Raw genomic sequence first — 20,751 nt, forward strand, 5'->3', positions numbered from 1 at the left:
CTTTTAGGAAACAGCCATTTCCTTGGGCTAGAATGCAGCTGATCTCAAATGGCCTCCAAAGGAGGGTTACTTTATGCACTGCCACACCTCTACCAGGCTCCTTCATAGCGATGGCCACGGCCTTTTGTGAGTGAGTCCAAACCATGACTCATCCATCCACCCAGTGGCATACGTAAAGCACGGGAGAAAGAAAGGAAGAGTGCGTCTGTGGGGAAGGATGTCTCTACATCCTTCTTTGTTCAGAGAAAAGAAGGGATTTCAGAGCAGTACGCTCAGATGTGACATAACTTCACACCTGATGACACTGGGGCCCAGAGAGAGCTCTCTGAGCAGGTCAGTGGCAGACCAGCTCCCTTCTCTGTCATCAACTTTTTATTATGGAAAAGTCCACACATCAGCAAAAGGAGAGAGAATGGGATAGTGATTCCCATAGATCTGTCGACTGAAAAAGAAAAGCACAACCTAACAGTTGAGAATTATGTTTTATTCAGCGGGCGTACTGAGGACTTAAGTCCGGGAGATAGCCTCTCAGGTAGCTCTGAGGAACTATTCTGAAGAGGTAAGAGAGGAGTCAGGACTTACAGGAGTTTTTGCAAAACAACAGCAAAACCCCAGGGAGTCAGAACATCAGAAGATTACTGTTTGTTAAAGTAAACCAGACTCTGGAGTTAAAGAATTTAGCACTTTTCTATGTATGGGAAGTGGCAAGAGTCTGGGCTAATTGAAATCATTCCTTTGTCATGCACCTTAACTATCTAGGGCCAGTCTCCTGTTTTCTCCATCCTGAGTCCCCTTAGGGTGCGCTGTAGGGGGAGTGGCTGCAATGGCAGAGGATTTGAAGGCCACAGCATCCTTTGTGGCAGGTGACATCCTTTGTCCACAGATCCATCATCAGGCTTTAGCAGTGAGCAGTGTTCGCCGGTTTTGTTTTCCCTCTTTGCTTCCTGTGGTCTCATTTCCCTTGCCTTCTCCACCTGGTTGGCCTGTAAACTAGCAGTTAGACTTCGGACCCTTACTCTTGACTCCCATGGCAGTGCGCTTGACTTCCTAGGGCCCATGGGGCCATGCATGCTGGGGCCTGTCTGATGCTTAGGCATGTCCCTTGGACATTTGAAAATTGCTCTTTGGAAGGAGACTAGGTGGAGCCAGTGAGAATGGGATGCAGGGATGCAGGCAGAGACCAGCGAGGGCCTCTGGTGTGGGGTGGGCATGGAGGGTGGCTATTGATTCTTGGCCGGCGCCTCTGAAGCTCAGCTCTCACTGGGGCTGGGCAGGGTGGACTGATGGCTCCCTTCCCTTCCCCAGTACCCTGTGCGTCCAGTCTCGATGACCTATGATGACATTCCGCACCTCTCAGCCAGGATCAAGCCCAAGCAGCAGAAGGTGGGGCTACCCTCTTGGATGGAGGTAGAGGGAGGGGAGGGGTGATAGGGTGGGAGCTGAAAGAATCCAGGAGACAGGCCTTTTGGGGGTGGAAGCCCAGAGGAGTGATTGGAGAGTTAGGAAGAAAACCAGCAGCTTGCAGGGCCTTGAAAGCTGCAGGAGGAAAAACTTCCAGAAAGAAGGGGGGTGGGCAGCTCCAGAGAGGCCAGGGAGGAGTGAGGCTTGAGATGAATTAGAACATGGGGTGGGGTGGACCCACGTTCACAGGACAGGGCAGGGCCAATGCGAAGAGGGCACGATATGGGGAATCTAGTGCCTCTCAGGGCTAGGGTGACAGGGAACAGGAGACATGCTTTCCCTCGGGCACCTGCAGCTCTAGGCCCTGTTGCCATGTAAAAAGCTGTACCAGTATTGCCAATTCTGCTGACTTTTCAAAAGAAGTTAGAAATAAGGAAAAAGAGAAAAGCTCTTGATTTTTAAATGTTGGCACCTAATTTAGATTTTGGGGAGTGGAATTGTGGGTGCGGGCAAGCAAAACTACATGAACCCCCTCCAAAAAAAAGCACTCTGGCTCTTCTATTGGAATTTGGGTTTGTGGCTTTCGCGTGGACTGAAGCCTAAGGGCCCTCGGAGAGGGATGGTGTCAGTCCTGCTTCTGGGCAGGGACTGGGGTTCGGGAGGTGGGCATGGTGGGTTTGAGGGGATCCCCTGAGGGCTGTACCTTGGGGTCCTCATAGCTGGTGGGGGTGTTTGGTGCCTCCAGGTGGAGCTTGAGATGGCCATCGACACGCTGAATCCCAACTATTGCCGCAGCAAAGGGGAGCAGATCGCGCTGAACGTGGACGGGGCCTGCGCTGACGAGACCGGCACTTACTCCTCGTGAGTTCCCCGAGGCCTCCGAGCTTCACGTTCTTCAAATAGGAGCCTTCCAGAGCCCTCAGAGATGCCTAGGCCTTGTGCTCTACAGCTAGGCTCCCCACCAGCGTCCCGTCTTTGCATGGCTGGGCCTGCCGCAGACTCGTCCCCGTGGGAAGCGTCTTCCCTCCCGAGATGGCTCCTCTGACCAAGTTCTTCCTGGGCCGAGAGGCAAGCTGGCCCCTCGACGGGAGCGGGAGCTCCCACCCACTGCTTGTTTCTTGGGCTGCACATGAGGTTTCCTCATCCCCAGCTCCCCTCCTGCGGCACCTGTGGCCTGTCCTGTGGCCTTGGTCTCTGGCAGTTGGATTTCAGGTGTCTGGGGTGGAGGGGGCTCTGCCTACAGGCCCAGGCCTGGAGCTTCCTTCCCCTTGACGTCTGTCCTCCCTGTGCTTGTAGGAAGCTGATGGACAAGCAGACGTTCTGCTCTTCCCAGACCACCAGTAACACGTCCCGTTATGCTGCCGCGCTCTACAGGCAAGGTACCCGCGCTGGACATCCCTGGCTGCCATGGGTTGTGAGGGCTGAGTGGGTGGGAGGGAAGCAGAATGGGGGCTGGGACAGGAAGAGGACACCCCGAATGCTAGATACCCACAGAGGCCAGACAGGTTGTAGAAATGACAGATTGTCAGGGGAATGGAATTTGGCCACCTCAAGGGACTTTTAGCTTGACACTACCATACCCGATGGGGTGGAGGTCCAAGGTCATTGTCCTCCTGGGACACAGACACACACAGCATAACCTTTTGGACGGGGTAGAATTTTGTCTTAAATACAAGGTACTTAGGACCCAGTAATTCCATTCCTAGAAAGCATCTACGCAAGAGAAATGAAAACACGTCTCCACACAAAAACTTGTATGTAGGTGTTCATAGCAGCATTATTCATGGTAGTGAAAAGTGGAAATGATCCAAATTCCATCAGCTGATGCACGGATAACAAAATATGGTATAGCCATACATTAGAATATTGTTTAGCCATAATAAGGAAAGAAGTACTGATAGGCACTCCAACATGGGTGAGCCTTGAAAACATGAGGCTAAATGAAAGAAGCCAGACACAAAGGACCACACGTTACATGATTCCATTCATATGAAATGTCCAGAATAGGCAAACCCATAGAGACAGAAAGTAGATTATTGGTTCCAGAGGCTGGGAGGAGAGTAGAATGGGGAGTGACTGCTGATGATGGGTACAGGGTTTCTTTCTGGGGTGATGAAAATGTTCTAAAGTTGGTTGTGGCGCTGGTTTACTAGTTTGTGAATATGTTAAAATACATTGAATTGTATGCTTGAAATGGGTAAATTATATGGTATGTGAATTATATCTCAGTAAAGCTATTAAAAAGTACAAGGTTTCTATAAGTATTTAGAGTTTATAAAGCAATAAATGAAATTTGAGCACTTAGGAAATAAACCGTGATAGAATAAAAGTAATGTCAAATAACTATACTCTTCTATTTTGAACGCAAGTCTCAAGGATATAGTTCTTTAAAGCCACATTCCTTGTAGCCAGGCCTAGTCACTTACTCACTTCTCGTCTCAAGCATTCTGCTCCCTCTGGAGTCCCAGAGAGCTTCCACAGAGCCTTAGTGTCTGTCTGATTTCTTTTCTTTCAAGGCTACATTGGCTTGATTGAAATTGATTACCTTTGCACTGCCTCCCAGTGCACAGGTCTGATTCACAAGAGAAAGTCACGATCTTTGCCAGAGACGGCGTAGACACTCCTCCACCGGGCTCCGCCAGGCCTCCTCTCCAGCCCCGTTTGCACTAGCCAACTTCTTAACAGGACGGGTGGGATTTTGACAGGAAGAGGTGGGAGGATGAGGAGGAGAAGAGATCTGGGTGTGTGTGGGGTTAGGGAGGCGGTGAGGGTGGTCTGGCAGAGGCCTGGCGGGGGAAAGAGCAGGGCGTGTTTGGTGTGGATGAGTGGCCCAGCGTGGCTGGAACAAGCAAGTGCGGGAGGGCAGTGGGGACCGGGGTCGGGAGGCCCTTGAATGCTGGAGGAGGAGGCTTTGCAGGCAAGCCTTAAGGAAGTGACTTTGAGTGGAAGGGTCTGCGTTCATGTCTTCATCTGGTTTGTGTGCTTCCTGTGTCCGGCACAGCCAGATCGGGTTGGGAATGGCCATCGGCCTGGTGGTCCCAAGGCTCTAGGACTGGGGGCTAGAGCAGAGGTGGGAGGCGGTTTGGCAGTGAGCCGAGGCCTTTAGGGGAGTCTGGGGCCCTTGGTAGCTCCCTTGAGCAAAGCTGTGTGGGTCAGCCTCAGCTCCTAGAGTCGGGTCCAAGCCCTTCTTCCTCTGCCAGGTGAGCTCCACCTGACACCTTTACATGGCATCCTGCAGCTGCGGCCCAGCTTCTCCTACCTGGATAAGGCAGATGCCAAGCACCGTGAGAGGGAGGCAGCCAACGAGGGTGAGCTCTGGACCCCCAGCCCTGCTGTCTGTCTGTCTGTCTGTATATGTTAGCAGGATAGGTTGGTCATGGGAAGAAGTATTAAAGGGATGGATTACAGGATCCTTAGCAGCATCCCTGGCTGCTACCCACTGGATGCCAGTAGCACCCACCCCCACAATTTTGACAACCAAAAATGTCTCTGAATTTCCAAATGTCTCCTGGGGGGCAAAATTGCCCCTAATTGAAAACCACTGACTTACGCAGCTACCTCGGTCCAGAAGGAGAATTCACAGGCTCCATTGCTTGAGACCTGCCTGGTGGGTGGGGTGGAGGAGCCTCCAACAGAGGCTGCAAGCAAGGCTTTTTCTTTTGCAGCGGGAGACTCTTCACAGGACGAGGCAGAAGAAGATGTGAAGCAGATCACGGTGAGCTCTGGCCCCGAGAGAGAGTGCAGCCTGGGAGGCAGCAGGGCCAGCTTTGTAGCTCAGCTTCCTGGAAGCAGCAAGGGGTGGGAGGGTCTGCACAGAACGTGGGCTCTGGGGTGAAACATACAGAAACAGAGTCCATGCCTTAGAGCCTCCTTGCTGGGCTACCTGGAGGGATAATCTAACCTCTGCCCAGCCTGAATTGGGTGGCAGTGAGAAATGCCCCAGATGTGAGGTTCTCTGGCCTCCTGGTGGGTGCTGGGGCAGCAGCCTGGAAACGCCCCTCCCCGCCCCCCAACCAGGTGCGGTTCTCCCGGCCTGAGTCGGAGCAGGCCCGCCAGCGCCGCGTGCAGTCCTATGAGTTCCTGCAGAAGAAGCATGCAGAGGAGCCCTGGGTCCACCTGCACTACTACGGCCTGAGGGTGAGCTGGGGTCCCTGGGCGGTGCTGACACAGGCCAGGGTGGGGTCCTGGGAGAAAAGCCCCAGTGCCTGGGAAGTGTTACCTGGTGGCCTCATTGTCTCACATCTAACTTCTTTCAGATTCAGTTGTAGCCACTTGGTAGTGCCACAGGGAGAGAGGTTAAGCCCTGTGAGCAGTTTGTCCTCCCTTCCCACCTAGTGTGTGCCCCAAGGGAGTGAGTCTGCCACGTCACTGGTGGGGGTTGTGGCCCCCCGGGCACTCCCTGAGCGTGAGCATCTTGCCGGGCTCAGTGAGGCTGTGTTTGGTTACGTACTTTTAAGTATCGTGGGCCCTGAATGAAGGCTAGACGCTTCATCGGCTGCTCCGTGGAGACTCAGCCATCTGTCCCATGGCTGAGTTCACTGTGCACCTGCCAAGGGTGATTTTTACTGTACTTGACTTAGAGCGCAGTCCTCGAAACTGTGTGTTGAGTAAGGGAAGCAATTGAATATTAGCTCACAAAGACACCATAGACAAGGGCTCCCCAGCGTTTTTCTGGGGGAGGAGCAACCCCTGATTATTCTGAAACTTTCCTGAAAGAGATTTGTGTTGACAGAGCCTTACACTTTGGGTCAGTCAGACTTCCAGAAGCTCTGCTATTTCCTAATGTGTAACCTTAGGCAAATTACTTAATCTCTCTGAGCCTCAGTTTCCTTATCTGTAAAATGGGAATAATAATAACAGTACCTAATTTCATAGTTATTTTGGGGATGAGATGAGTTAGAGTATGTATACAGCCATTGGAACAGAGCCTGACACATAGTAGATGCTCAGTGAATGTTAGTTGTTATTTTTATCATTGCTTTCAGTGTTCCTGTATCAGACCGGGCACTGAGGCGTGGGTGCTGGGGCTGTGTAGTCATAAAGGCAGGAGGGTAGTTGGTTGAGGCCACATCGCAGAGGCCTTGAGTGCCATGCTCAGGAGGTTGGATTGATCCTGTGGCTGGCCTCAGAGCAGGACAGTGGGTGGCTGGAGCAGAAGGTGATGCAGGGGTGAGAACTGGATCACAGAGGGAGGCCTGGAATGTTGGCTGAGGTTCCTCTCACACCCTATTCCTCCCCAACAGGACAGCCGCTCTGAGCATGAGCGCCAGTACCTGCTGTGCCAGGGCTCCAGCGGGGTTGAGAACACAGAGCTTGTCAAGTCACCCAGGTGAGACTGGCCAGCCCAGGGCTGCTGAGGGCTACTGAGCCTGACACTGGCCCCAGGAGGGTGCCTCTGTTGTGGGTCCTCCCTTGGGACTCTGGCCCCTTCCGTAACATGGGGGAGGGATGTGGAGGAGCCCATCATCCTCTGGAGAGGGCCAGGAGGGGGTGTGGGAGTTTGAGGGGGGTGTCTTGGATACAGCCTGGTTGGGGGCTGGGTGGGGCAAGGACAGAGCCCTGGGAGCTGCTGACCCCCTTCTCTCCTGCCACAGTGAGTACCTCATGATGCTGATGCCTCCCAGCCAGGAGGAGGAGAAGTGAGTAGAGGGGCTGAACGCCTTCACCCCCCTTCCCCTTCCCACCCACTAACGCACCCCTGGCCTCCTAACCCTTTGCATTTGTTTTCAACAGAGACAAACCCGTGGCCCCCAGCAATGTCCTGTCCATGGCCCAGCTGCGCACCCTGCCCCTAGCTGATCAGATCAAGATCCTGATGAAGAATGGTGGGTGGGCAGCCCTGCCCTGCCCTCTGGGGGGCCCCAGCCCTGCCACCTCCTGGGGAAGTGGAGTTAGGACAGACTTAAGGACCAAGGGGCGAGACCAGAGGCCCCATTACCCAGAGCCCGCCCAACTTTACAGCTCTGGCCTTGTCTGGAAGGCGCACTAGAGCTGGTGGCAGGCTATCTCAGATGGGCTGCGGGTCCCTGCCACCTTTGCCACTCCCCTGCTGTGTGAGCCTGGGCAGACCACTGGCCTTCCTGAGCCTTAGATTGTTTATCTATAAAAAGGGACTAAGATAGCTCATGGGGCTGAGGTGAGGATTCAGAGGTGAGGCCTCTAAAGGGACTGTACAGAGCCTTGCACGTGAACGTGAGCTACGTTCATTTTCACAACGAAGCGCGTTCACTTGCACTACTTTGTGGCACCCTCGCCAGGCTCTGCACCATGGGGACGCTGAAGGCCAGAACCTTTAGAGTGGACGTGAGCCTTCAACCTCAGAGCAGAGTCCCAGGCCCTGGGCTCTTCTGAGGTGCCAGCACCAGGGGCTCTGGGGTCTGAGTGGAGAGGGGCGCTCCCGGGGGGAGCCAGGCCGCTGGCCTTGCTGCAGAAGACACAGGGCCTCCCCAGGCCCTGCCCCTTCTCTCGGGCTAGGGGCTCGGGTGGGGGAAAGCAGAGCACGGTGATGAAGTGCATGAACTTTGGACCCAGATGGCCTGGGTTCAAGTCTTGGCCGTGCCACTTACTAGCCAAGTGATCATGGGTGAATTTTGAAACCTTTCTGGGCTGAGTCTTCCTCATGAGGCACGCCTCGGTCTTCCAGTGGGTGTTTCCTCCAGGGCTCAGTGAGAGGCGGGTGCCTGCCCAGAGTAAGCAGCCAGTGAATGCCAGCTGTTACTGTTAGCACTGTCGTGCTGGGATTGTTATGTGAGCCCAGGCCCCTCTTGCCTTGTCTGATGTCTCCTGTGCCCTCCTCAGTGAAGGTCATGCCTTTTGCCAACTTGATGAGCCTGCTGGGCCCCTCCATCGACTCTGTGGCTGTTCTGCGTGGCATCCAGAAGGTGGCGATGTTAGTCCAAGGAAACTGGGTGGTGAAGAGGTAAGTTCATTTTAGTCCCTTAGTTGGGAGCGCTTAATCCATTTAAATTGAATGTAAGTACCGATGTTTTGGGTTTAAGTCTACCGTAGTGCTTTTTATTTGTCCAGCTTACATTGCATTTTATATTCATTTTTACCTTCTTTTCTTGTTATTCCGTTTTCCCCACTAACTTGGAAGTTATCCTTTCTTGACTTAGCGATTACCCTGTAGATTTCACAGTTTAATATTAGTTGCCGCTTTTTACCCTCATCCATGACGATTCAACGACCTTTAGAATATTTTATATTTATCTTCCTCTCAACTCATGTGTCATTTTGTATTTATATATTTTAATTCTGTTTTAAACCCCATACGACATTATATTTTCCAGTCAATATTTTTTAGATCTACTCACGTATTTGCCTTTTTATTTTGCTCATCATTCCTTTCTGCATCTCTGAGTTCCTAACCGTGATAATTTCCTTCTGCTAAAGTGAAGGTCTGCAGGTGATGAATTTCTTTGGTTTTTCTTTACCTGGAAATGTCTATTTCACCTTTGTTCTTGAAGGATATTTTTGATTGTTTTTAATTTTATTGAAGTATGGCTGATTTACAATATTGTGTTAAGGATATTTTTTACTGAGTATAGAATTCTAGGTTGATTATTTTCTTTCCACACACTGATGTAATTTCATTGCAGTTTGACTTCCATTGTTTTTATTGTCTGTCTAATACATGTTCCTTTGTTTCCCTCTGGCTGCATTTAAGATTTTCTCTTGCTTTGGCTTCCCAGTGCTCGTTAAGATAGGCCTAAGTGGGAATTTCTTTTTATGTATCCTGTTGGGGTTCATAGGTCCTGAATCTGTGGCTTGCTGTCCTTCAGTAGTTTCTCTCCTCCTGTGATTCCTCCTCTAGACACTGCCTCCTCCCTAGACTGTCAGTTTTTAGGGGTAGGGACTGTCTGTTTTGACTCTCCCTTTATCCCTGGTACTCAGTATAATGCCTGGCAAATGGTAGACCCTTGGTAAATACGGTGTGGCTATGTTTTACACACACTTGAATTATATTACTTCTAAATTGTATAATATAAAATACTTGAATACTCGCTTTTTAGAAAGTGTGATGTAAAGTGAACAATCTGTCAAAATGTAAATTGTTCCAAATTTTTTAAAAAGTTATTCATTGCAAAAAGTCCATCATTTCACAGTTGGTTGGCCAGGTAAACTGCAAGGTATGTCACTGCCACGTGGTGACGGCCTTTCCCTGGGAAACGATGCCCAACATGCCTTGTGGGTCCTTGCAGCTATTGTCTTATGTGACACAAGTGTTTAATTACGAGGACCTTCGTGATGGCACATCACTTGTTAAACGGGACACTTATGTGTATTTATGCTGCGGATGGATGAAATCCAGGAGGGACCATCCCATTAGCCCCCTGAGGATGCTCGCCCAGAGGAGGCACGGAGACTTGCCAAATGTCTGGCAGCCGGGCAGCCACAGAGCTGGGGTTTGAGCTCCCCCAGCACCGCGCTTGCCCTGGTGCTGCTGCCCCATTCAGCTTATGGTCTGCCTGTCCCTGTGACTTGAAGGTAGGCCCTCCTGGGCCCTGTGTGTTCTGCCACACCCGTGGGTAGTGGTCCTTCCATGCCCTGTCCCTCTGTGTTCCTGTGAGGAGGTGATACAGGATGCTCCCATCTATTGAGTAAATGTGTCTGGACGGCTTGTTCTGTGCCCTGCACTGTGCTCTCATTCAGTGTTGTCCCTGTCCTCAGGAAAGTGGGCCGGGGGGATGGGGGTGGGGCAGGCACCGTTACAGCCCAGTGCACGGACCACACTGTGTACTTAGTGGGTACCCCTTCTCCGTGTGGCAGAGATGGGGCCAGGGCCCTGTCCTGTAGAGCTTTACAGGAAGGGTGGACACAGAGCTCAACCTTGAAGGAAAGTAGTAGTTGGCTGCCAGGTGGGATTGAGGAGGCGAGTGGGGCAGGGAGAGCAAAGGCACCCCGGGCATGGATGGCCGGGGACGTGTGTATTTTCCTGGGCAACAGGGTCTGCGTCTGGACTTGGGGTCAGGAGATGCTTTTAAGCCTTGGTGCCTGCTCATTTGCCCTTGAAGGTCCCTGAGCCTTGAGTGCTGGTCCCATTCTCTCCAAAGGCTTCAACCTCACCCGTGCTTGGGGTCTGTCTGCATCCCAGTCCCTGACCCCTCCTGCCTCAGCTCACACTGCTCCCCCCTTCCGTTTCAGCCAGCGGTAAGGCCTTGTGTGTTGCTTTACAGGTGGGACTTGCTGTCTGCCAGCGTCCTGGGCTCACCTTGTCTGTCTCTGAGCCCCTGGCCCCTCCGACTATGTCAGGGGCCTTGGGGCTGGGCTGGTGTGCGAGGGGGGCATTGGGAAAGGGGTAGGAGGAAGAACTCTTGGAGCCAGGCTCCCAGGGAAAAGGGGAGGGTCTGAGGGGAGCGGTTGGGGCCCAGGCCGGCACCCGCCCGTGTTGGAAAGAGGCCTGAGCTTCCACCCGGAGCCTGAGGGAGGGGGGGGCAGAGGGGCTGAGGACAGGGACTGACCTGCCACCCTGTCTCATTGGCAGTGACATCCTGTACCCCAAGGACTCTTCTAGCCCTCACAGCGGCGTGCCTGCTGAGGTGCTCTGCAGGGGCCGAGACTTTGTTGTAAGTGCCCAGGCTCTCTGGCCTCCCGGGTTGGGGCATCATGGGAGGAGGACTGGGGCAGCACAGAGTATCCCGGACCTTCGCCCAGGCAGCGGGCAAAGGGCAGGTATGTGTGGCCAGGGTGGGGCTGGGGGGAGTGGAGGGCTCTGGACTCTGGCCTTTCTTCTCCTTCCTCTCAGACCCTGGAGTCTTCAGCTTCATAAGAACCTTTGAGTTCCTAGCCTGGAGGTTGCAAACTGGAGTACCATAGGTAGATTCTGGCCAAGGAGCCATTTGACCTGAGTGGTGTTTTTAAAATGTTGACTTAGTTGTCTATTTTTACAAATCACAGTCATGATTCAAACTAGATTTCTGTCTTGTCATGAATAATTGGACAGTCTGGTACCATTGGACCCGCACCCCCAAACAGCACCCTCTTTGAGTGGGGCTGACGCTCCCCAGTTCACAACCGCTTTCCTCATGCGTGTTTCCTGCACTGTTGCTGTGGGCTTTTTGCAGCTCCTGAGCTGGCTCATGCCTCCACCCCGTCACCCTATCTGCCCCCGCCCCCCGCCCTTATCCAGAGCTTAAGTCCCAGCCAAGGCATCCCTCCCAAAGGCTTGACCCCTGAGCTGCTGGGACCTGCGCTGCCTCCCTTGACCTTGGCAGTGTGCTTTGAGTTTGCTGCAGTCTGTCTCCTTGGAGCTGTCCGTGGTGACCTTGGTGAGCTCATGCGCAGACCTAATCACACCAGGCAGCCCTTAAGCTGTTTCAGAGAGTGCCTCCATTTTTTCTTTTCCCAGCTGGGTGTCCCAGCTCCTGTGGGTACTTAGCGTCTAGATGCCTGTGTGGTTTATTTTCGTCTCTGGGGGTCAGGGTGCAGTGGCATCGACTCCCAGGCTCGCCTTCCACACGTGTGCCACTCACCCTCAGCTGCCTGTCAGTCCTCCTCTGTTCGTGCAGACACCGTCACATCTGGGGGTCTGGGAGAGGGTCTAGTTAAATCTGAGTTGTTGTAGGTGACATACGGGCAAGGTATCCGCCACCCCAGGGAGCTTCTGTGGTGTGGAGTGGGTCCAGCTGCCCTCCTGGAAGAGGTGGCCCAGGAGGTCCTTTGCAGAGGAGGAGATGGAGGCTCAGAGTTGAAGTGACTGCCCTCAGCCAGGACCCAGACCCCGTCTGCCTGACACCCAGGCCGGCTCAGAGCCGCCATTTTGTGCCCGCATCCCAGGCTCCCAGGACAACAGCAGGGGTTTTGGGGACAGTCCTAGTAGGATCCCTGCCTCCTGGAAACAAGCTTCTTTTTCTCCCTTAGATGTGGAAGTTCACGCAGAGCCGGTGGGTGGTAAGGAAAGAGGTGGCAGCGGTGACTAAAGTAAGTGAAGTTCTTCTTGGTCCGAGACCCGGCCCCACTACTGGAGGAATGGGGGCTGGGTGGGGCTTTCGGGCTGGGCGTGCCTCACCTTTGGCCCCCTCTCCCCAGCTCTGCGCGGAAGACGTGAAGGACTTTTTGGAGCACATGGCCGTAGTGAGGATCAACAAGGGCTGGGAGTTCATACTGCCTTATGACGGGGAGTTCATCAAGAAGCATCCAGATGTGGTCCAGCGGCAGCACATGCTGTGGACGGGCATCCAGGCCAAGTAAGAGCTTGCTGGACGGGATGAGGGGGAACCAGGCAGAGGAACACCAGCTTGTCCCCAGCCACCTGCTTCCAGCGGGGAGCACAGCCTGGCTGCATCTGGGGCGGGAATGCAAATCTGGGGCTCTGTGCACCCCTCCTCCACTCAGGTGGACCTTGCTGCTCGATCCCAGAATCCCCCCGGCAGAGACCTGGCACAGACACGCCTGCTGATCCGAGCTGACTTGAACTGACCCGCGTCTGTTCTGAGGGGTCGGGAAGGAGGGGGAAAGCACTCAGGAGCAGGAGTGGGGGCTTGTGTGGCCCGAGGCAGGCTGGCGGGAGACTCGCTGGGGAAGGGAGGGTGGCCCACCACTCCCCACCCCCGCCGTGGGGCTCCGAGCTGCGGGGAGAGACCGTCGAAGCTCCAGGTGTGCGGCGTCTTCAGGAACTAGGATGTCCAGGGCTTAAGGGGGTGTTTCTGCTGGGAGGCAGGTGACGTGAGGGGACACGGTTTAAAGTTAAGAGGGTTCACTCTTCTTTTCAGATTAGAAAAAGTTTATAATCTTGTGAAGGAAACCATGCCAAAGAAGCCGGATGGACAATCAGGTGTGGAGGGGTGTCGGCTGGGTGGGCCCCTAACCCTGACACTGGCTCCAGAAGGGCTACTTTTCTGGAACTTGTCAGGGCTCAGCCTGTGGGGGGATATGAGGGGGTGTGGCTCATTGTTGGCTGCCCTTCTGTGCCCTCTTCCCTTAGCTGGAGGCTTGTCCAGTGGCAGAGCCTTGGCCTCAGGGACCGAGGCTTCTGGGTTCCAGGGCTGTGTCTGGGTTCCAGGCCGCTGAGATTTCTCGCCTGCTTGGGTTGGCAGGGATGCTGGTAGCAGGGACTCAGCAGTAACCCACCCTGGCTTGGGTCTCTGAATGTGGGAATCTGCTTTTCCTGGTTCTGTTTCTTCCCTCATTGTTGGGGTAGCCACATTCCTTCTGGGTAAGATGGGGGCGAAAGGCAGGCTGGGCCACTTGCTTCTGTGCCAGCTGGCTTGCATTTTCCCTGTCCCCTTCCTCTGGTCAGCAGGGTGTCCCCATCAGGATGGAAGGGAACGTCTGTGGGGCAGAGGGGCCGTGGGACTTCATCTCAGGCCCTTCCCTGCACAGTCCCTACTGTCCTGAGCAGCCCTGTGTCTCTCCGCAGGGCCTGCCGGGCTGGTCTCTGGGGACCAGCGGGTCCAAGTTGCCAAAAGACAGGCCCAGCAGAACCACGCGCTGCTGGAGCGGGAGCTGCAGCGGAGGAAGGAGCAGCTGCGGGCGGCCTCGGTCCTGCCCGGTGTGCGGATCAAGGAGGAGCCCATGAGCGAGGAGGGGGAGGAGGAGGAGGAGCGGGGCGCGGAGGAGGCCGAGGAGCCCATGGACACCTCGCCCAGCGGTGGCCTCCACGGCAGGCTGGCCAACGGGCTGCCTGCTGGGCGGGCGGCAGGCGGGGACGGCTTCGTCGGGCACCCGCCCTCAGGCTCTGCCGGCACCCCCGTGGCCCGGGAACTGAGGGCCTTCGTGGAGGCCACCTTTCAGAGACAGTTTGTGCTCACGCTGAGCGAACTCAAGCGCCTCTTCAACCTGCACTTGGCCAGCCTGCCCCCCGGCCACATGCTCTTCAGCGGCATCTCAGACCGCATGCTGCAGGACACGGTGCTGGCTGCCGGCTGCAAGCAGATACTGGTGCCTGTAAGTAGCGCCTGCTGGACGGGCGGCACACGCCCCCTCGGAGGGCTCCTGGGTAGGCAGCATCTTTCCTGGCTGAAAGTGGCTGTGGAGAGAAGCTGGTACCAGAGTGGCCTGAGCCCTGCCGGCTTTGGGGAAACAGCTGTTTGTAGGGTGCACGGGGCAGGGGCACTCGGGAGACTGTTGGCCTTGGTGTGAATCTCGGCTCCCACGTGGTTGCTGGGTGTGACCTTGGGCCGGTCAGCCTCTTGGCTCTGCACCCTCATCTCAAGTGGGTGAATGTTAGTTTTTGTGTCACGGGGCTTTGGTGAGGGCTGAGTGGGAGTCTGAAGGCCGTCACCCGTTGGCTTGGCACACAGCAGGGCCTTCCTTGGTCACGCCGGCTCCCCGTCCCGGGGTCTAGCCCCGTCCTGTGCCGGCACCTCCCTCATTCCTGTCAGCTTTGCCATTTTTCAAGATGATTTCACTTCTAGTATCATTTGATCTTCTTGCAATGCAACGGTAGATGAAGAAGCCCGAGTTTCAAAGAAGTAGAATGAACTTGTTTAAAGGTCACATACCCAGAAAGTGATAGAGCTGGAAGTTGAACCTCTGTACAGTGGCTCCAACCAAGTCTTAAATCCTTTCTGCTTCAGCTGAGATGAGCTGGCCCTCTCACCAGAGCCCCCAGCTGTGCCTGGGCTCCTGCCGGTGGGCCTCCCTGCCCTGGAGGCTGGCTGACTAGCGTGGCTCTGTGGCCTTTCCATTAGCATTGCTGGTGCCAAGCCTGCAGGTGCAGGGCGGGCCACCCCCACCCCCACCCCCACCCCCACCCCCCCGGCTTCTGGGCTTCTTGTCCCGTCATTGGAAGGGGCCCTAGAGGGGAGGAAGTGCAAGAGCAGAGGGACCCTTGGAGACCACCTCCCTGCGCTGAGGGTGAAGCGTGCCAGGCTGTGGCCCCAGGGAGGCTGTGCTCGTCATTCTCTCTCCCAGGCTCTGTCCAGACCTGGCAGCACGTGGGGTGAGGTGGGGCTGTGTCTGCCTCTTAACGAGGGAGCGCTGACGTCTGCAGTCTAAGGTCAGAAGCACCTGCAGCCTTGGGTGATCTGAGGCAAAGGCCCATCCCTGTGTACGTGAGGAGCAGAAACTAGGACAAGAGGCCCTGGGTCCCAGGCTGGCTGGGATGTCCCGGGGGATCTGGCCCTCGTGGCAGGGAGCCTCCTTGGTGAGCTCTCTACAGAAGGTACTGGGGTTTGGGGGCCCTGCCCTGTTTGGAGCCACCCTTGTCCACGTAGCAAATGGGTCCGGTTATCTGCAGACTCGCCTTTGGCTGACTGACTGAGCCAGGCGAGGGAGAGGTGCCTGCCTGATGTTAGCCAGGCCATCTTGTGCTGTTGGAGTGGATAGAGGGCGAGGGGCATGGAGTGGGCCACCCTCGGGACCCGGGATCCTGCATCACAGTCATGTCCAAGGTGGAATGTTCCTCAGACCTGTCCAGCCTTGTTTTTCTTTATACAAGGGAGCTAAGGCCCAGGGAGAGCAAGTACACTCGCAAAGACTTGAGTTTAACTCCTGGTTCTGCCACTTATTAGCTGTGTGACCACAGACATTGAGTGAACCTCTCCGAACCGGGCTTTTCTCGTGGAGAGTGGAGGCAGCAACACCTCGCTTCCTCTCTGGTAGCAAACGAGACTGTATGTTTAGAGCCCCACCTGGGACTTGACGTGGTAGGAACTGTTGCTATTGCTTGTGTTGCGGTGCCACTCCACCAGGCGCCCCTTCCTGCTCCTGCGGGAACCAGGAGCCCGGGCCACCCTTTCCTCGGCCCACCTTCGGACGCTGCTGAACCGCGAGGCACCGGCCGCTTAGGGTCGGGCAGGGCCTCTAAGCCGTACGGGCACGGCCCTCGTTGGGGGGATTGAAAGGAATCCCCAGGATGTTCCTAAGGAGTTACGGGGCCGGGAGTGCTCCTCAGGACACATCGGAGGGTCGATATTAGGGTGGGAGGACGCTGGATGTTAAAGCAGAGAGGAGAGCTCACGCCAGGCCGATGGGAAAAACGGAAGCAGCCGCCTCCCCGAGCACGTGTGCAGGCGCGGGCCGGGCACGTGCTGCTGCTCGCGGGAGCCCTCTCCGCGCGGGGTGTGGCTGGTGGGGAGGAGGACGCAGAGGCAGGCGTGCGGCTACCCACAGCCCGCGGCTGGTGAGCGGCAGGAGCTGGGCGGGTGCAGACTGTGAGGGCCCCGGGGGAGGGAGGACCCAGGTGGCGAACACGATCGGCCAGCTCACACCTGGGCCTCGGTTAGTTTCCCCCACAGACGGCTGCTTCCCCGGATGAGCAGAAGGTGTTCGCCCTCTGGGAGTCTGGAGACATGAGTGACCAGGTGAGGTGACCTTTGCTGCCGTCCTCCCTGGGAGCAGGTCGGTGTTCTGCAGAGGGTTAGACCTTTGGGGAGGCCCAAAGTGCGGCTGTGTCCACTTCAGATTTTCCAGCCGCTCCCAATTTTAAGTATTCTGGCTCTGTGTCTCTGTGTACTTCAGACATGCTGGATGTGCCAGTAGTGTGAGCCAAAACCAGTGGTTTCCAAATGCCAGTCTGGACCATCGGCATCAAAATCGCCTTTTAAAAACTACAGAGATTCCCAGGACTGACCCCAGAGATTCAGTTCAGTTCCATAGGAATGGGGTAGGGTCCTAGGTATTTAAGTTTCTACAAAGCTTTCTAGATGATTCTGATGCCCAGGCGGGCTTGTGAACCTGTAATGGACCACGTTTTTCAGGTGGCTGATGGCGGCAGGAATTAAAAGGATTCCTTATCAGATCTCAGGTGCTGGATCAGATCTCAGGTTAGAGAAATTGGTCGTTTTGCTTCTAGTCACACCCAGACAGGAAGGGTCACGGGTGTCCAGTGAACAGAGCATGAATGCAGCCAGCAGCACGTGAGGTCCAGTAGTTTTCCTTAAATCATGAGCTTGCCTGAGTTTTAAAGATTAAGATTTAATTGCTAAACTCCAGTCGATCTGTCCTTTTCCAGGTCCTATCCCTCAGGTGTGGGGAGAAGGGGAGTGAGCAAAGGCCCCCACTGAGTTCTGTGTCCCCTTTTACCTCTTAGAAGGGGACTGACAGGCAGGCTGAGAATACCAAAAGGGCAGGGCCTTCTGTGATGGTGCCGTAGATGGAGAGCAAACTGGAACAGTCTCTGTGTGCTTTTGGCCAGAATAGGTGGCATCTGGGTTTCCTACTCCTGAAGTACTCCAATAATTAAAAGGAAAAAAGTATAAGTGCATGTTCTTAAAAATAAGTAAGACTGAAGCTATATGGGAAACCATCTCCTGCCCTGCCTGACCTGATTCTCACTCCTCAGAGGCAATCGCTTTTTAACTACAAGATAACCACCAAAAGAGTTCCTCCATTCTTAAAAATTATTATATATATGCGAAATATGCTTATACTGCTCTCTGATGTCTCAACTTGATGTTATCAATGGGCTTCCTGTTGTGGTGGATGAGGATTTAGTTCTCAGCTATGGGAGAATGTAGACAGGTGTGGGATGTGTTATGACAAGTTTTTTGTTAAATCATATATCAATGCTTATAGCATCATGACTGGAAATTTGTTCATTGTAGAGCCAAATACCAGTAGTATCTACGATTACATTTCTTCTTCTTTTTTTTTTTCACTTTTTTCCAGCTTTATTGAAATGTAATTGACATCATTTCTTCTTTATACTGCTTCCTATTTTCACTTGCATGGTTTTCTGAACACATAGATACCAACAGTAGTACCGTTCTTGAGTCTGACTCCCCGGATGCCTCTCCAGCGGGACCAGCTCCATGTCTCTTGCTGGCTTGCAATCTTTTGTCTTCCTTGTTGCTTAATTTTAGCTTCTAAGGGCACAGAGGAGTTGTCTGCATTCTTCCATGTCTTAAAATGGCTTTCTTTTGTCCTCAGGTTTTATTATTTGTCTGGGACTAGGATTTTGGAGGGCAAATCATTTTCCTCTGAATTTAAGATCGTTTTCCACTGTATTCAAGCTTTCAGAGTTGTCGTGCACTGACACTCTGTTCCTTGGTCTTTTCAGTTTGATCCACACCCTTCCTTTAAACCAAACTTACGGTTTTCCTCACTCCGCATATAGCACATCAGTGCAACTCCAGATGCACCCTGGTGTGGATTATTACTGTACTGGGCAGTTGAGTCATTCTTACGAAGTTCTGTGATAGATTCGTAATTCCTGTACCTGTTTTTTTCTGTTCTTCCGGAATTCTTAGGTCATATGTTGGACCTAGTGGATCAAATCTTTTTTCTCTCATTTAACACCTTTTGTACTTTGCAGGGGGTGGGGATTTTGACTATCCTTTATCCTTCCTGTTTAGTTTTTCTTTGGGACGTAATGCTTTTCATGGCATCCTGTCTTGTTTGTGTGTCAGGACTTTAAGCCACTCACTCCTCATCCTGTTCTCTGTCTTCACGCAGTTTAGATGGTGGCTTCACCTGCCTGCTGAATCAGTTACCACTCCTGTTTTTTAATCAAGAAAAAGTATGTCTGAATCACTCATCCTCTGCCGATGCTTCACTGGGTTGTTCTTGTGGGCATATACCTTTATTTCTTCATTTTATTGGGGTCTTAAGAGGTGACAAATTGGCCAAACGTGTTTGTCTTTAACCAGAAGTCCTGAGCAAGGACTTTGATCAAAGACTGCAGCGTGGAGTTAGGTCCATAGCCTTTGGGTTTCTTGTTTGGGGATGTTTCTCTTTTAGGTGATTGTTTCCCATAATAACATGTTTTTGCTACTAAAGCATCGACAGGTTTTGCTTGAAATTTTTTCCAAAAATTACCGGGTACGCCGGAACATGATCCAGTCTCGGCTGACTCAGGAGTGTGGAGAAGATCTGAGTAAACAGGAGTTGGATAAAGTGCTAAAGGTACATCCATTTTGTGTATAATAATATCCGGAGGCTCCAGGCTTTTGCTGACTGTGAGCTTAAGAACCAGGGCGCCCACGACTGGCTCCTCCCTGTCTTAGATAGAGGCTGACAGTGTGTGGAAAGGGACCTGGTCTCGTGCCTTTCCTACTGCTGTGTTTATAAATCAGGCTTCCTCTGGACTCCTCCCCAGCCAGTCGGGTCTTCAGCAACAGATAATTGGCATCGGTGTGGTTGGTATATGCAAAAGGACTAAATTGAATAAGATGTAAGCTCCATCTTAAAAAAATATAGTCTTCCTTTACAGTGACAGGGCCTAGATTACAATCCTTACCCCACTCCTTTGAATAGTGTACCACTTTCATGGTTTTTGCCATAGCCACATACTAACTCTTGTGCTACTTGCTTTTAGTAGAACAATTTTTAAATAAAATTTAGTTTAAAAAGGAATATATCATTTGTCTAGTATATGAAAATACTTAATTCCTGTTAAGCATTACCTATAATGCCTTTATGAATTGACTGTGTGGTACAAATATCATACTTGCAGAAGCATTGGAACACTGAAAGCTGATGACAAATTCCCTATATTCTAGTATTCTTATATTCCAGGTCCATAGATGCTGATGCTATTTGTGAAACATTTTTGTTCTGGTCAGCTTATTCAGTTTTTGTATTTTGTGTTTATAGAGCACATTCATTTATAGTCCCTCACTCTTAAGATACCCCTGAGGAGAGAAGGGGCTTGAGGCCCACACATGGAGGAGGCTGGGCGGTGACCACAGTGTTGTGGTCAGGCAGATTTTGATCTCCCATTTGTGTTCTCTCCATTAATCATAAATCAAGTTTTTATATTCTGCACAGAATGTAAGTAGCTCCTTTTCCTGCTAAAGTCTGCCCTTGACATGTTTCTCTATTCATAGGACTGCTGTGTAAGCTATGGTGGCATGTGGTACCTTAAAGGGACAGTACAGTCTTGACAATAGTTGCAAACCACTAACCCAGTGAATTCAAGCCCAAGGAAGGACGGCAGAGCCAGCAGAGGTGGAAGTAGAGTCTCAATTGCTTCCGAAGACTTGGAGCAAGAGGAACTGACCATCTCGTGGCCTGTGGCGTTGCACTGTCCAGTGGACAGAGGGGATCACACTCAGCCAGTGGCAGGGTCAGCTTAAGTTAGACCGCTCCCAGAAGAGACCAGCTGGGACCTTCTCTGCAGTACAGTTCGAAATTCCTGATGTATTTTGTTTATTATTTGGTTTCATTCTCATAATAAAGAGAGTGTATACTGACATGGGCAGGATGATGAAAATCATGGTTTAATATTTTACTTTCAAACTTAATGCCAACAAGGTCTAAGTTATGTTTACAAGGAAACCTCAAGGTTTTTAATATTTAAAATGCCTAGAAACCAATATTAAGTCTTCAATTATCTATCTGCTAAGACTTCTGCCAGTTTCGTTAAACAAACCAAATTGAATTGTTTTACTGTTGGTTTCCTGTGGCCATTTTACCTTTTAAAACAACCTACTTTATGTAGCAGTCTCAACTGTTTACATGAACCAT

The 20,751-nt window shown here is 52.7% G+C and overlaps 1 protein-coding gene across 2 annotated transcripts in view; it reads left to right on the forward strand.

Moving 5' to 3' along the window:
• POLR3E (RNA polymerase III subunit E) overlaps positions 1–20,479 on the forward strand; it is a 31,284-nt gene extending 10,805 nt beyond the window's left edge. For both annotated transcript variants that reach the window (XM_061208453.1, XM_061208454.1), the window contains exons 4-21: positions 1,306–1,383; positions 2,147–2,262; positions 2,698–2,780; positions 4,602–4,709; positions 5,067–5,116; positions 5,419–5,538; positions 6,645–6,730; positions 6,996–7,040; positions 7,135–7,226; positions 8,200–8,320; positions 10,886–10,967; positions 12,262–12,321; positions 12,430–12,587; positions 13,113–13,174; positions 13,760–14,286; positions 16,569–16,646; positions 19,063–19,188; positions 20,112–20,479. In XM_061208453.1, coding sequence (XP_061064436.1) covers positions 1,306–1,383; positions 2,147–2,262; positions 2,698–2,780; positions 4,602–4,709; positions 5,067–5,116; positions 5,419–5,538; positions 6,645–6,730; positions 6,996–7,040; positions 7,135–7,226; positions 8,200–8,320; positions 10,886–10,967; positions 12,262–12,321; positions 12,430–12,587; positions 13,113–13,174; positions 13,760–14,286; positions 16,569–16,646; positions 19,063–19,188; positions 20,112–20,168 — 2,049 coding nt within the window. In that variant the 3' untranslated portion in view covers positions 20,169–20,479. The remainder of the gene's footprint in view (positions 1–1,305; positions 1,384–2,146; positions 2,263–2,697; positions 2,781–4,601; positions 4,710–5,066; positions 5,117–5,418; positions 5,539–6,644; positions 6,731–6,995; positions 7,041–7,134; positions 7,227–8,199; positions 8,321–10,885; positions 10,968–12,261; positions 12,322–12,429; positions 12,588–13,112; positions 13,175–13,759; positions 14,287–16,568; positions 16,647–19,062; positions 19,189–20,111) is intronic.
• The last annotated feature ends 272 nt before the right edge of the window (positions 20,480–20,751 follow it).

This window comes from Eubalaena glacialis, chromosome 13 (genome assembly GCF_028564815.1).
Source record: "Eubalaena glacialis isolate mEubGla1 chromosome 13, mEubGla1.1.hap2.+ XY, whole genome shotgun sequence".
Classification (NCBI taxonomy): Eukaryota; Metazoa; Chordata; class Mammalia; order Artiodactyla; family Balaenidae; genus Eubalaena; species Eubalaena glacialis.